At 45.4% G+C, this 14,951-nt stretch overlaps 2 protein-coding genes across 2 annotated transcripts in view; both read left to right on the top strand.

The window, feature by feature from the left end:
* Positions 1–1,596, top strand: part of LOC306918379 (apolipoprotein D-like) — a gene marked incomplete at both ends in the record, with an annotated part of 6,582 nt that extends 4,986 nt beyond the window's left edge. Inside the window, 3 exon segments of the mRNA XM_079531277.1 lie at positions 88–148; positions 151–175; positions 1,367–1,596. Of these exon segments, the coding sequence (XP_079387403.1) occupies positions 88–148; positions 151–175; positions 1,367–1,596 (316 nt within the window).
* Positions 1,597–9,416: 7,820 nt separating this feature from the next.
* Positions 9,417–14,223, top strand: otos (otospiralin; the record flags this gene model as incomplete). The annotated part of the gene is made up of 2 exons (XM_079531278.1): positions 9,417–9,453; positions 14,036–14,223. Coding segments are annotated over 2 exons (225 nt in total), but the record flags the coding sequence as incomplete, so codon positions are not given.
* Between the last annotated feature and the right edge of the window lie 728 nt (positions 14,224–14,951).

Consider the following 14,951-nt stretch of genomic DNA (forward strand, 5'->3'; position numbering starts at 1 on the left):
TCTCTCTCTCGTCTCTCTCTCTCTCTCTCTCTCTCTCTCTCTCTCTCTCTCTCTCTTTCTCTGTGTGTGTCTATGTCTCTCTCCCAGTAAGGACAAGTGGAGGGTGGTCGAAGGCTCAGCCACCATCGCTGACCCCCAGAGATCAGGCCCAGGATCGGAGTCAGTTTCTCCTACTGTGAGTCATTATAAACCATGGTTACTACTGTAACCTCCTACTGTGAGTCATTATAACCATGGTTACTACTGTAACCTCCTACTGGGAGTCATTATAACCATGGTTACTACTGTAACCTCCTACTGTGAGTCATTATAACCATGGTTACTACTGTAACCTCCTACTGTGAGTCATTATAACCATGGTTACTACTGTAACCTCCTACTGTGAGTCATTATAACCATGGTTACTACTGTAACCTCCTACTGTGAGTCATTATAACCATGGTTACTACTGTAACCTCCTACTGTGAGTCATTATAACCATGGTTACTACTGTAACCTACTGGGAGTCATTATAACCATGGTTACTACTGTAACCATGCATCTCCTACTGTGAGTCATTATAACTATGGTTACTACTGTAACCATGCATCGCCTACTGTGAGTCATTATAACCATGGTTACTACTGTAACCATGCATCTCCTACTGTGAGTCATTATAACCATGGTTACTACTGTAACCATGCATCTCCTACTGTGAGTCATTATAACCATGGTTACTACTGTAACCATGCATCTCCTACTGTGAGTCATTATAACCATGGTTACTACTGTAACCATGCATCTCCTACTGTGAGTCATTATAACCATGGTTACTACTGTAACCATACATACAGTCAGTCTCTCCTACTGTGAGTCATTTTTGAGAGGGGCGCTAGATTAAGCCCCTCCTATATACAGCTTTGAGGGGCGCTAGATTAAGCCCCTCCTATATACAGTTTTGAGGGGCGCTAGATTAAGCCCCTCCTATATACAGCTTTGAGGGGCGCTAGATTAAGCCCCTCCTATATACAGTTTTGAGGGGCGCTAGATTAAGCCCCTCCTATATACAGCTTTGAGGGGCGCTAGATTAAGCCCCTCCTATATACAGCTTTGAGGGGCGCTAGATTAAGCCCCTCCTATTTACAGCTTTGAGGGGCGCTAGATTAAGCCCCTCAGGAACCAGGCTAGACCCAAGGATGGGCACCCTTAAGACACATGACACAGTGGTGATGTCATCATCAGGTCATATGAGGTCATTGTCATGAGAGAGAGAAACCCAGTACGACCTCATCAGGTCTGTGACTCATGACCAATTGACCAGTTCTCTGCTCTCTCTCTCTCTCTCTCTCTCTCTGTGTCTCTCTCTGTGTCTCTTGGTGTCTCTCAGTCACCCCCTACAGCCCGTACTGGGTACTGTCCACAGACTACAGCAGCGTAGCGGTGGTCTACTCCTGTACCGACGTCCTCCATCTGTTCCACGTGGACTTCGCCTGGATCCTGGGCCGCTCCCGCTTCCTGCCCTACGCCACCGTCCAGCACGCCAAGGAGATCCTGGTCAGGGAAGGGATCGACGTGTTCAGGATGACCAACACCATCCAGACCGGCTGTAGAGACTAGACTAGACTAGATTAGACTAGACTAGGCTAGACTAGACTAGAGACTAGATGACCAACACCATCCAGACCGGCTGTAGAGACTAGACTAGATGACCAACACCATCCAGACCGGCTGTAGAGACTAGACTAGATGACCAACACCATCCAGACCGGCTGTGGAGACTAGACTAGACTAGACTAGACTAGACTAGACTAGAGACTAGATGACCAACACCATCCGGACCGGCTGTAGAGACTAGACTAGATGACCAACACCATCCAGATTAGATTAGATTAGATTAGATTAGATTAGACTAGACTAGACTAGACTAGACTAGACTAGACAAGTAAGACGCAGGAACACGGGAAGCGAACGCAGCTCGTAAATTGCAATAACAACAATTAGAATAAATTACGTACTTTTTTTTTTTACGTTTTCTTTTTAAGTTTTTTTATTTTTTCGTTTTCTACTGTGCGTGCGTGCGTGCGTGCGTGCGTGCGTGCGTGTTTGTGTGCGATACAGCTGGGCCCCTAGAGGCTGCTGAGCCAGCCTGATGGCGTGTCGCGGGTTCGACTCCCGATCCCGACGGCCTTTGCCGCGATTCTTCCTCTCCATCTCTCTCCCCATTTCCTGTCAGTCTGCTTTCAACCTATCAATAAAGGCAGAAAAGCTTTACATTTTTAATTGTGCCTTTATAAATGTGCACATATCCTATTATACATATGACTCTGTATTACTTACTTAATTATACTTACTTGCTCGTTACTTACTGGTACTCGTTACTTACTGGTAGGCTACTCGTTACTTACTGGTAGGCTACTCGTTACTTACTGGTAGGCTACTCGTTACTTACTGGTACTCGTTACTTACTGGTACTTGTTACTTACTTACATACTTGTAATTTTTTGAATTGTATTTACTATAAAACAAGGCTGGATTTAAATCAGATGCACTTTTCTTTTCAGTGGTGAAATCACAGGATTCTATATTTAAATTAAAGCTTTTTTCACTGCGTTGACTTTATTTCATTATTTAAATATGGTCTGGATTATTAAGGGAAAACATGTCCTACCGGGGAAACTCCCCCTGATGGAGGGGAAAGGAACTGCATGGTTACAATAACATGTTCCTTCCACGTGCTACGTCCTACCGGGGAAACTCCCCCTAATGGAGGGGAATGGAGGGGAAAGGAACTGCATGGTTACAATAACATGTTCCTTCCACGTGCTACGTCCTACCGGGGAAACTCCCCCTGATGGAGGGGAAAGGAACTGCATGGTTACAATAACATGTTCCTTCCACGTGCTACGTCCAACCGGGGAAACTCCCGCCTGTCAGCTGAAAAGAAACATTTTAGAAATAGATGTGACCGAGTCTATACAACTGAACCCAGGGTAGCAGCTGAGCACAAGTGCTCATTTTCAGCAACGCCCTGTACTGTTGTACTGACCAGTACAACCAGTCTGATACTGTTGTAATGACCGATACTGTTGTACTGACCAGTACAACCAGTCTGATACTGTTGTACTGACCAGTACAACCTCAGTCTGATACTGTTGTACTGACCAGTACAACCTCAGTCTGATACTGTTGTACTGACCAGTACAACCAGTCTGATACTGTTGTACTGACCAGTACAACCACAGTCTGATACTGCTCAAGGGCACTTCAACGGTGTTGGGTGATGACCAATTACTTTTTCCTGCCCGTTCCGGGGAATCGAACCGGCAACCTTTTCGGGAACGAGGGCGCTCCTCTAACCCTTAGGCCAACGCTGCCCCCAAACCGCTGACCTGTAAGGAAGGGTCAGAGTTACACCAACACTTCATCAGTGTGAGTAGAGTCTATAGACCATCAGCAGACGGCGGCCATGTTTCCATCAGAGTTTGGAAGCACTCGTTTTCAGTAAAGCAACGTCCTGCTGCCTCCTGCATTATGTGCTAATTCAAAACAGCTGGTACGCATGCAGGGCAGTTGAGTGATATCTAACGAGCGCTTCCAAACTCTAGCACTTAGAAAAAGAATCACCTGCAAGGACACAAAGTAGCTCATAACAACATGTCTACGGTGGGTTTTTATGAAACAAACACTTTGAGGATAGAAAGAGGATAATTCAAGCTTTCCGTACAGCTGCAATGTTGGTGAGTTAGACGTTGTTTAATACAATCAGAGAGGACTTTTCTGTTTGGATGAATGGGCTGCCATTGGGAGTTGTGCCTATAGTTAGCACCTTGCCATTAACTTACATGGTAAGATGGCCGCGGTCTGCTTATGGAGAATACAACTGGACCTGTGAGCTTCTGTAGGTTAGAGTTAAACCTAGAGTCTCCACAATGACAGAGGAATTCAACCTGCAATGACGGGCCGGGCCGGCTAGATTCTGAAATCCTGAAAAGTTCTGCAACTAAACTAATGCAAGGAGATGGCCTTAAACACACACACACACACACACACACACACACCGCCTCATACAAGGACATGATTGTGTATGAGATGTGTGTGTGGCAATGTCTGCATGCGGAGCGGCACTGCATGCGTGTGTGGCAATGTGTGCGTGCATCTGCGTGCGTGCGTGCCTGCCTGCCTGCCTGCCTGCCTGCCTGCCTGCCTGCCTGCCTGCCTGCGTGCGTGCCTGCGTGCGTGCGTGCCTGCGTGCGTGCGTGCCTGCCTGCGTGCGTGCCTGCGTGCGTGCCTGCCTGCCTGCCTGCCTGCGTGCCTGCCTGCGTGCCTGCCTGCCTGCGTGCGTGCGTGCGTGCGTGCGTGCGTGCGTGCGTGCGTGCCTGCGTGCGTGCGTGCGTGCGTGCGTGCGTGCCTGCGTGCGTGCCTGCCTGCGTGCGTGCGTGCGTGCGTGCGTGCGTGCGTGCGTGCGTGCCTGCGTGCGTGCGTGCGTGCGTGCGTCCTGAGCTCCACACATGCACAGACCTCTCTGGACCTCCAGACCAACAGCATCTCCTCTGCAGTGTCGGAAATCCTACAGGTAATTAAATATATTTAAATACCAGCATATAGAACTTAACAGGTAAAGAAATGTATTTAAATACCAGCATATAGAACTTAACAGGTAAAGAAATGTATTTAAATACCAGCATATAGAACTTAACAGGTAAAGAAATGTATTTAAATACCAGCATATAGAACTTAACAGGTAAAGAAATGTATTTAAATACCAACATATTAGAACTTAACACGTAATTAAATATATTTAAATACCAACATAGATCCTGCAGGTAAAGAAATATATTTAAATACCAGCATATAGAACTTAACAGGTAAATAAAACTTTAGTTTAGTCCACAGAATTAAGACCACAATGAACTAAATACAGAATAGTTTTGCCCTATTGCACACAATGCAAAGTGTATATATTGGGCTGGGCTGTCGTGCATGGTTGAACTTGACTCTTTGCTACTGTATGCTCATGGTTGAACTTGACTCTTTGCTACTGCTGCTCGTGCACTTTATTTATAAATCCAGGACATAAATATTATTCTTTATATTCTAGGAGAACCAGAAGTTGCTCCGTGTTAAACACATTGTGTTCTGGTAGAACCAGATGAAGTGTTCTGGTAGAACCAGAAGTTGCTCCGTGTTAAACACATTGTGTTCTGGTAGAACCAGATGAAGTGTTCTGGTAGAACCAGAAGTTGCTCCGTGTTAAACAGATTGTGTTCTGGTAGAACCAGATGAAGTGTTCTGGTAGAACCAGAAGTTGCTCCGTGTTAAACACATTGTGTTCTGGTAGAACCAGATGAAGTGGCCTGCTCTGCTTAGTGTTAACCCATTTAGGCCTGACGTCGACATTTTAAAAATGTCTTCTAAATCCTGACAACCGCATGTTTCTGTATCAGTGGTGCTCAATATTTCATGTCAAGAACCCCAAAAATTATAATGTAATGTGCCTCCGCTGCCCCCCCCCCCCCCCCCCCCCCATCTGAAAATATGTTGTTCCAGGGACACCATATTCCAACATATTCCTCCCAGAAGCAAAGATTTGAGTTAAAATGTTCACTCTGTAATAATATATATATTCAAAGATTTGAGGCACATTTTCACGATTTTTCAAAAAGTATATTTTATATATTTTTCGATAGCTAAAGTATTATGCTTTAAAACACCAGAATGGGTTAAACAGATTGTGTTCCTTTTAGGAGAAGGAGATGAAGTGGTGAAGTGGTCCTTTAAACAGATTGTGTTCCTTCTCTAGGAGAAGGAGATGAAGTGGTGCGTTCTGCTCGGTGTCGTCCTCTGTGTTGTCGTCTGTCGCCTCGGCGGTGAGTCCATATTGTTAATCAAACTGTCAGGAGGAAACCTCCTAACTCCATTTTTGAGGTTTTTGATTTTTGTTTCATAAATCAGTGCTGTTGAACACCTCACACATAACTAACTCCACCACCTCTCCCCCTCTCAAACTGTCCGCTATAAAGCAGCTAACTCCACCACCTCTCCCCCTCTCAAACTGTCCGCTATAAAGCAGCTAACTCCACCACCTCTCCCCCTCTCAAACTGTCCGCTATAAAGCAGCTAACTCCACCACCTCTCCCCCTCTCAAACTGTCTGCTATAAAGCAGCTAACTCCACCACCTCTCCCCCTCTCAAACTGTCTGCTATAAAGCAGCTAACTCCACCACTTCTCCCCCTCTCAAACTGTCTGCTATAAAGCAGCTAACTCCACCACCTCTCTCCCTCTCAAACTGTCTGCTATAAAGCGGCTAACTCCACCACCTCTCAAACTGTCTGCTATAAAGCAGCTAACTCCACCACCTCTCCCCCTCTCAAACTGTCTGCTATAAAGCAGCTAACTCCACCACCTCTCTCCCTCTCAAACTGTCTGCTATAAAGTAGCTAACTCCACCACCTCTCAAACGGTCTGCTATAAAGCAGCTAACTCCACCACCTCTCCCCCTCTCAAACTGTCTGCTAAAGCAGCTAACTCCACCACCTCTCCCCCTCTCAAACGGTCTGCTATAAAGCAACCAACTCCACCACCTCTCCCCCTCTCAAACTGTCTGCTATAAAGCAGCTAACTCCCCTCTCCCCCTCTCAAACTGTCTGCTATAAAGCAGCTAACTCCACCACCTCTCCCCCTCTCAAACTGTCTGCTATAAAGCAGCTAACTCCATGCACCACCTCTCCCCCTCTCAAACTGTCTGCTATAAAGCAGCTAACTCCATGCACCACCTCTCCCCCTCTCAAACTGTCCGCTATAAAGCAGCTAACTCCACCACCTCTCCCCCTCTCAAACTGTCTGCTATAAAGCAGCTAACTCCACCACCTCTCCCCCTCTCAAACTGTCTGCTATAAAGCAGCTAACTCCACCACTTCTCCCCCTCTCAAACTGTCTGCTATAAAGCAGCTAACTCCACCACCTCTCTCCCTCTCAAACTGTCTGCTATAAAGCGGCTAACTCCACCACCTCTCAAACTGTCTGCTATAAAGCAGCTAACTCCACCACCTCTCCCCCTCTCAAACTGTCTGCTATAAAGCAGCTAACTCCACCACCTCTCTCCCTCTCAAACTGTCTGCTATAAAGTAGCTAACTCCACCACCTCTCAAACGGTCTGCTATAAAGCAGCTAACTCCACCACCTCTCCCCCTCTCAAACTGTCTGCTAAAGCAGCTAACTCCACCACCTCTCCCCCTCTCAAACGGTCTGCTATAAAGCAACCAACTCCACCACCTCTCCCCCTCTCAAACTGTCTGCTATAAAGCAGCTAACTCCACCACCTCTCCCCCTCTCAAACTGTCTGCTATAAAGCAGCTAACTCCATGCACCACCTCTCCCCCTCTCAAACTGTCTGCTATAAAGCAGCTAACTCCATGCACCACCTCTCCCCCTCTCAAACTGTCTGCTATAAAGCAGCTATCTCCACCACCTCTCCCCCTCTCAAACTGTCTGCTATAAAGCAGCTAACTCCATGCACCACCTCTCCCCCTCTCAAACTGTCTGCTATAAAGCAGCTAACTCCATGCACCACCTCTCCCCCTCTCAAACTGTCTGCTATAAAGCAGCTAACTCCATGCACCACCTCTCCCCCTCTCAAACTGTCTGCTATAAAGCAGCTAACTCCACCACCTCTCCCCCTCTCAAACGGTCTGCTATAAAGCAGCTAACTCCATGCACCACCTCTCCCCCTCTCAAACTGTCTGCTATAAAGCAGCTAACTCCATGCACCACCTCTCCCCCTCTCAAACTGTCTGCTATAAAGCAGCTAACTCCACCACCTCTCACCCTCTCAGGGTTAACCCTAACCCTAACCCTTGTTTTGAAAATATAAGGTTTTCTTAATTTTCTGAAAAATGTATCATTTTCAGCAGAGATATATAATACAATGAAAGCTTCAAGTCTGACCAGTATAGATATATAGATATATAGAGATATAGATATATAGAGATATAGATATATAGAGATATAGAGATATAGATATATAGATATATAGAGATATAGAGATATAGATATATAGATATATAGATATATAGAGATAGAGATATAGATATATAGAGATATAGATATATAGATATATAGAGATATAGATATATAGATATATAGAGATATAGAGATATAGATATATAGAGATATAGAGATATAGATATATAGAGATATAGATATATAGAGATAGAGATATATAGATATATAGAGATATAGAGATATAGATATATAGAGATATAGAGATATAGATATATAGAGATATAGATATATACATATATAGATATATAGAGATATAGAGATATAGAGATAGAGATATATAGAGATATAGATATATAGATATATAGAGATAGAGATATATAGATATATAGAGATAGAGATATAGATATATAGAGATATAGATATATAGATATATAGAGATAGAGATATAGATATATAGAGATATAGATATATAGATATAGATATATAGATATATAGATATATAGAGATATATAGAGATAGAGATATAGATATATAGATATATAGAGATATAGATATATAGAGATAGAGATATATAGATATATAGATATATAGAGATAGAGATATAGATATATACTACATGGACAGTAAATGAAAGCTTCCAGTCTGACCAGTATAGATATATAGAGATATAGAGATATAGATATATAGCTATATAGAGATATAGATGTATAGAGATATAGATATATAGAGATATAGAGATATAGATGTATAGAGATATAGATATATAGAGATAGAGATATAGAGATATAGAGATATAGAGATATAGATATATAGCTATATAGAGATATAGATGTATAGAGATATAGAGATATAGATATATAGAGATATAGATGTATAGAGATATAGATATATAGAGATAGAGATATAGAGATATACTACATGGACAGTAAATGAAAGCTTCCAGTCTGACCAGTAATACAAACCTTGAAGCTGAAATAAGGCTATTTTATATTGCACACATGGATATGTCATTTTAAAAGTGCTCAAATTAAAAGACACAAAATGCTTTACATAAATATTTATTTCCATAAATGGTAAATAAATAGTGCTGCATCCTGTTATTACAGGAAGTGCTCTGTTTTGTACCGCATGCTGTTGCACAAAGAGCACTCTGTGTGTGTGCGTGTGTGTGTGTGTGTGTGTGTGTGTGTGTGTGTGTGTGTGTGTGTGTGTGTGTGTGTGTGTGTGTGTGTGTGTGTGTGTGTGTGTGTGTGTGTGTGTGTGTGTGTGTGTGTGTGTGTGTGTGTGTGTGTGTGTGTGAGAGAAGCTCAGTTTTCATTTCTCATGATCATGAATCCTGTCTTTGTGCGTGGAACGTTGTGGAATGACCAGGAATGTCTCTCTCTCTCTCTCTCTCTCTCTCTCTCTCTCTCTCTCTCTCTCTTTCTCTCTCTCTCTCCACACAGAGGCCAGAGTCATCGTCCCAGAAGGAGGTATATATTAATATAAACATTTCCCACTTTTACACATATTATGTTATACTTTGCAACATTAACCTATATTAGGCAAAGCATGGCAAGGCTTTGAAACACATTATTTCAACGGCAAGGCCTTCTCCTCCGATTGTTTAATTCGCTAGCCTATTGGTTCTCTGTGGGTCCCACATGCTCCCTGCCATCCTATTGGTTCTCTGTGGGTCCCACATGCTCCCTGCCATCCTATTGGTTCTCTGTGGGTCCCACATGCTCCCTGCCATCCTATTGGTTCTCTGTGGGTCCCACATGCTCCCTGCCATCCTATTGGTTGTCTGTGGGTCCCACATGCTCCCTGCCATCCTATTGGTTCTCTGTGGGTCCCACATGCTCCTTGCCATCCTATTGGTTCTCTGTGGGTCCCACATGCTCCCTGCCATCCTATTGGTTCTCTGTGGGTCCCACATGCTCCCTGCCATCCTATTGGTTCTCTGTGGGTCCCACATGCTCCCTGCCATCCTATTGGTTCTCTGTGGGTCCAACATGCTCCCTGCCATCCTATTGGTTCTCTGTGGGTCCAACATGCTCCCTGCCATCCTATTGGTTCTCTGTGGGTCCCACATGCTCCCTGCCATCCTATTGGTTCTCTGTGGGTCCCACATGCTCCCTGCCATCCTATTGGTTCTCTGTGGGTCCCACATGCTCCTTGCCATCCTATTGGTTCTCTGTGGGTCCCACATGCTCCCTGCCATCCTATTGGTTCTCTGTGGGTCCAACATGCTCCCTGCCATCCTATTGGTTCTCTGTGGGTCCCACATGCTCCCTGCCATCCTATTGGTTCTCTGTGGGTCCCACATGCTCCCTGCCATCCTATTGGTTCTCTGTGGGTCCAACATGCTCCCTGCCATCCTATTGGTTCTCTGTGGGTCCCACATGCTCCCTGCCATCCTATTCGTTCTCTGTGGGTCCCACATGCTCCCTGCCATCCTATTGGTTCTCTGTGGGTCCAACATGCTCCCTGCCATCCTATTGGTTCTCTGTGGGTCCAACATGCTCCCTGCCATCCTATTGGTTCTCTGTGGGTCCCACATGCTCCCTGCCATCCTATTGGTTCTCTGTGGGTCCCACATGCTCCCTGCCATCCTATTGGTTCTCTGTGGGTCCCACATGCTCCCTGCCATCCTATTGGTTCTCTGTGGGTCCCACATGCTCCCTGCCATCCTATTGGTTCTCTGTGGGTCCCACATGCTCCCTGCCATCCTATTGGTTCTCTGTGGGTCCCACATGCTCCCTGCCATCCTATTGGTTCTCTGTAGGTCCAACATGCTCCCTGCCATCCTATTGGTTCTCTGTGGGTCCAACATGCTCCCTGCCATCCTATTGGTTCTCTGTGGGTCCCACATGCTCCCTGCCATCCCCAGAGCCATAGACCATCAGCAGACGGCGGCCATGTTTCCATCAGAGTTTGGAAGCACTCGTTTTCAGTAAAGCAACGTCCTGCTGCCTCCTGCATTATGTGCTAATTCAAAACAGCTGGTACGCATGCAGGGCAGTTGAGTGATATCTAACGAGCACTTCCAAACTCTAGCACTTAGAAAAAGAATCACCTGCAAGGACACAAAGTAGCTCATAACAACATGTCTACGGTGGGTTTTTATGAAACAAACACTTTGAGGATAGAAAGAGAATAATAATAATATTCAAGCTTTCCGTACAGCTACAATGTTGGTGAGTTTGACGTTGTTTAATACAATCAGATATAGAGCGTCGCAGTCCCGCCTCCTACCCTGGACCAGGAAATGAAACCCAATGCATTATTCTCATAGACATTTCTTAAAGTATTTATTTAAAGACGGTTACGCCGCGGACAAAGCCAACTCGAGTCGTGACAACTCATGACAACACAAACAATATTTTGGACCAAACAAATAATTAGAAAGAAGAAAAAAACGGCAGGTTACAACACTTTTTTTGTTGTTTTTCTTCTTTGTAATTATTTGTTTGGTCCAAAATATTGTTTGTGTTGTCATGAGTTGTCACGACTCGAGTTGGCTTTGTCCGCGGCGTAACCGTCTTTAAATAAATACTTAAAGAAATGTCTATGAGAATAATGCATTGGGTTTCATTTCCTGGTCCAGGGTAGGAGGCGGGACTGCGACGCTCTATAGGACTGTTCTGTTTGGATGAATGGGCTGACTATGGAAGTTGCACCTAGGTAGCACCTTGCCATTACCTTATATGGTAAGATGGCCGCGGTCTGCATATGGAGAATAGAGTAAGACACAGTTACGATGTCACAGTGACAATGTCCTGGACCGGAAGTTGGCAGAATGCACTGGACTCAGGGCAACAGCCCAGCTTTAATGATCTTAAATCCCTTTATTTTAGTTTTTTCCCCCCGTTTTTTTTAGTAATAGTACAGCATAAACATTAAAGAGACTTTAGTTGTCACTGTACAATACTTTAAAACAGTTGTCATGTTGCACACATTGCCTAAAATTGCTGATATTTCTGCCGCCCTCCACCATGTATTTCCAACTCCAGCTTGTCCCTCTCCATCCAGGCTGTAAGAACAGCTTGTCCCTCTCCATCCAGGCTGTAAGAACAGCTTGTCCCTCTCCATCCAGGCTGTAAGAACAGCTTGTCCCTCTCCATCCAGGCTGTATGGACAGCTTGTCCCTCTCCATCCAGGCTGTATGGACAGCTTGTCTCTCTCCATCCAGGCTGCATGGACAGCTTGTCCCTCTCCATCCAGGCTGTATGGACAGCTTGTCCCTCTCCATCCAGGCTGTAAGAACAGCTTGTCCCTCTCCATCCAGGCTGTAAGAACAGCTTGTCTCTCTCCATCCAGGCTGTAAGAACAGCTTGTCCCTCTCCATCCAGGCTGTAAGAACAGCTTGTCCCTCTCCATCCAGGCTGTAAGAACAGCTTGTCTCTCTCCTTCCAGGCTGTATGGACAGCTTGTCCCTCTCCATCCAGGCTGTAAGAACAGCTTGTCCCTCTCCATCCAGGCTGTAAGAACAGCTTGTCTCTCTCCATCCAGGCTGTATGGACAGCTTGTCTCTCTCCATCCAGGCTGTAAGAACAGCTTGTCTCTCTCCATCCAGGCTGTAAGAACAGCTTGTCCCTCTCCATCCAGGCTGCATGGACAGCTTGTCCCTCTCCTTCCAGGCTGCATGGACAGCGCTCAAACGCTTAGTTTTCTGACCCCTCAATGTCGTAACTCCGTCTTACTCTATATGGCTCTGCCCCTACCAACTCTATACTGTTTATATATTATTGTATAGTTCCATATGACCAGGCCCCTCCATGTTGTTCTCTCTATTGTTCCATATGACCAGGCCCCTCCATGTTGTTTCCTATAGTTCCATATGACCAGGCCCCTTCATGTTGTTTCCTATAGTTCCATATGACCAGGCCCCTCCATGTTGTTTCCTATAGTTCCATATGACCAGGCCCCTCCATGTTGTTTCCTATAGTTCCATATGACCAGGCCCCTCCATGTTGTTTCCTATAGTTCCATATGACCAGGCCCCTCCATGTTGTTTCCTATAGTTCCATATGACCAGGCCCCTCCATGTTGTTTCCTATAGTTCCATATGACCAGGCCCCTTCATGTTGTTTCCTATAGTTCCATATGACCAGGCCCCTCCATGTTGTTTCCTATAGTTCCATATGACCAGGCCCCTGGCCTCCATGTTTTTTCCTATAGTTCCATATGACCAGGCCCCTCCATGTTGTTTCCTATAGTTCCATATGACCAGGCCCCTCCATGTTGTTTCCTATAGTTCCATATGACCAGGCCCCTTCATGTTGTTCTCTCTATAGTTCCATATGACCAGGCCCCTTCATGTTGTTTCCTATAGTTCCATATGACCAGGCCCCTTCATGTTGTTTCCTATAGTTCCATATGACCAGGCCCCTTCATGTTGTTCTCTCTATAGTTCCATATGACCAGGCCCCTTCATGTTGTTCTCTCTATAGTTCCATATGACCAGGCCCCTTCATGTTGTTCTCTCTATAGTTCCATATGACCAGGCCCCTCCATGTTGTTTCCTATAGTTCCATATGACCAGGCCCCTCCATGTTGTTTCCTATAGTTCCATATGACCAGGCCCCTCCATGTTGTTTCCTATAGTTCCATATGACCAGGCCCCTCCATGTTGTTTCCTATAGTTCCATATGACCAGGCCCCTCCATATTGTTTCCTATAGTTCCATATGACCAGGCCCCTCCATATTGTTTCCTATAGTTCCATATGACCAGGCCCCTTCATGTTGTTCTCTCTATAGTTCCATATGACCAGGCCCCTCCATGTTGTTTCCTATAGTTCCATATGACCAGGCCCCTCCATGTTGTTTCCTATAGTTCCATATGACCAGGCCCCTTGATGTTGTTCTCTCTATAGTTCCATATGACCAGGCCCCTCCATGTTGTTTCCTATAGTTCCATATGACCAGGCCCCTCCATGTTGTTTCCTATAGTTCCATATGACCAGGCCCCTTCATGTTGTTTCCTATAGTTCCATATGACCAGGCCCCTTCATGTTGTTTCCTATAGTTCCATATGACCAGGCCCCTGGCCTCCATGTTTTTTCCTATAGTTCCATATGACCAGGCCCCTGGCGTTCCCTACTGGCCGTACTCCACCTCAGACTTCTGGAACTACGTGGAGTACTTCCGCTCCATCGGTGCGTACAACCACATCAACGAGATGGCGCGCGCCTTCTTCGCCCACCAGCACCTCGGAGACACCCTGGGCTACGAGACCAACGAGGGACACGAACACTGAGGACGGACGAGACGAGACGGACACTGAGGACGGACACGATGGACGGACGAGACGAGACGAGACGGGGCATCGCTTTGGAGTTCGATAGGGCAGAAGGGGGTAGAAGACTTGATTGATTGATTGACTGAATTAGGCAGAAATGTAATCAGTACAGGGTACAGTCAAACATAAATGTAATCAGTACAGTGTACAGTCAGACAGAAATGTAATCAGTACAGTGTACAGTCAGACAGAAATGTAATCAGTACAGTGTACAGTCAGACAGAAATGTAATCAGTACAGTGTACAGTCAGACAGAAATGTAATCAGTACAGGGTACAGTCAGACAGAAATGTAATCAGTACAGTGTACAGTCAGACAGAAATGGAATAACGTCCTTGCGGTCTTGTTTCCATTCAGGTCCTGGCTGGGTACTCAATTCATAATCATGACTTGAAATTCAAGTCATCATAAAAAAAGACGTGTACAGTTTGGGGAAAAAGATAAGGGTTTTTTAAAGAGGGGGGGTAGTCACTAAGGGAGGAGTTGTAGAGATACATAACGCACGCACGCACGCACGCACGCACGCACGCACGCACGCACGCACGCACGCACGCACGCACGCACGCACGCACGCACGCACTTGCTGGAAATAGGACGAGGTAATGATGTCATAACTATATGACATCATAGTTATGACATCATGTATCCCACCTGATTTCCTCCTGAATAGTTAATTAACTTCAAAT

This window comes from Electrona antarctica, assembly GCF_951216825.1.
Source record: "Electrona antarctica genome assembly, contig: scaffold_474, whole genome shotgun sequence".
Taxonomy (NCBI): Eukaryota; Metazoa; Chordata; class Actinopteri; order Myctophiformes; family Myctophidae; genus Electrona; species Electrona antarctica.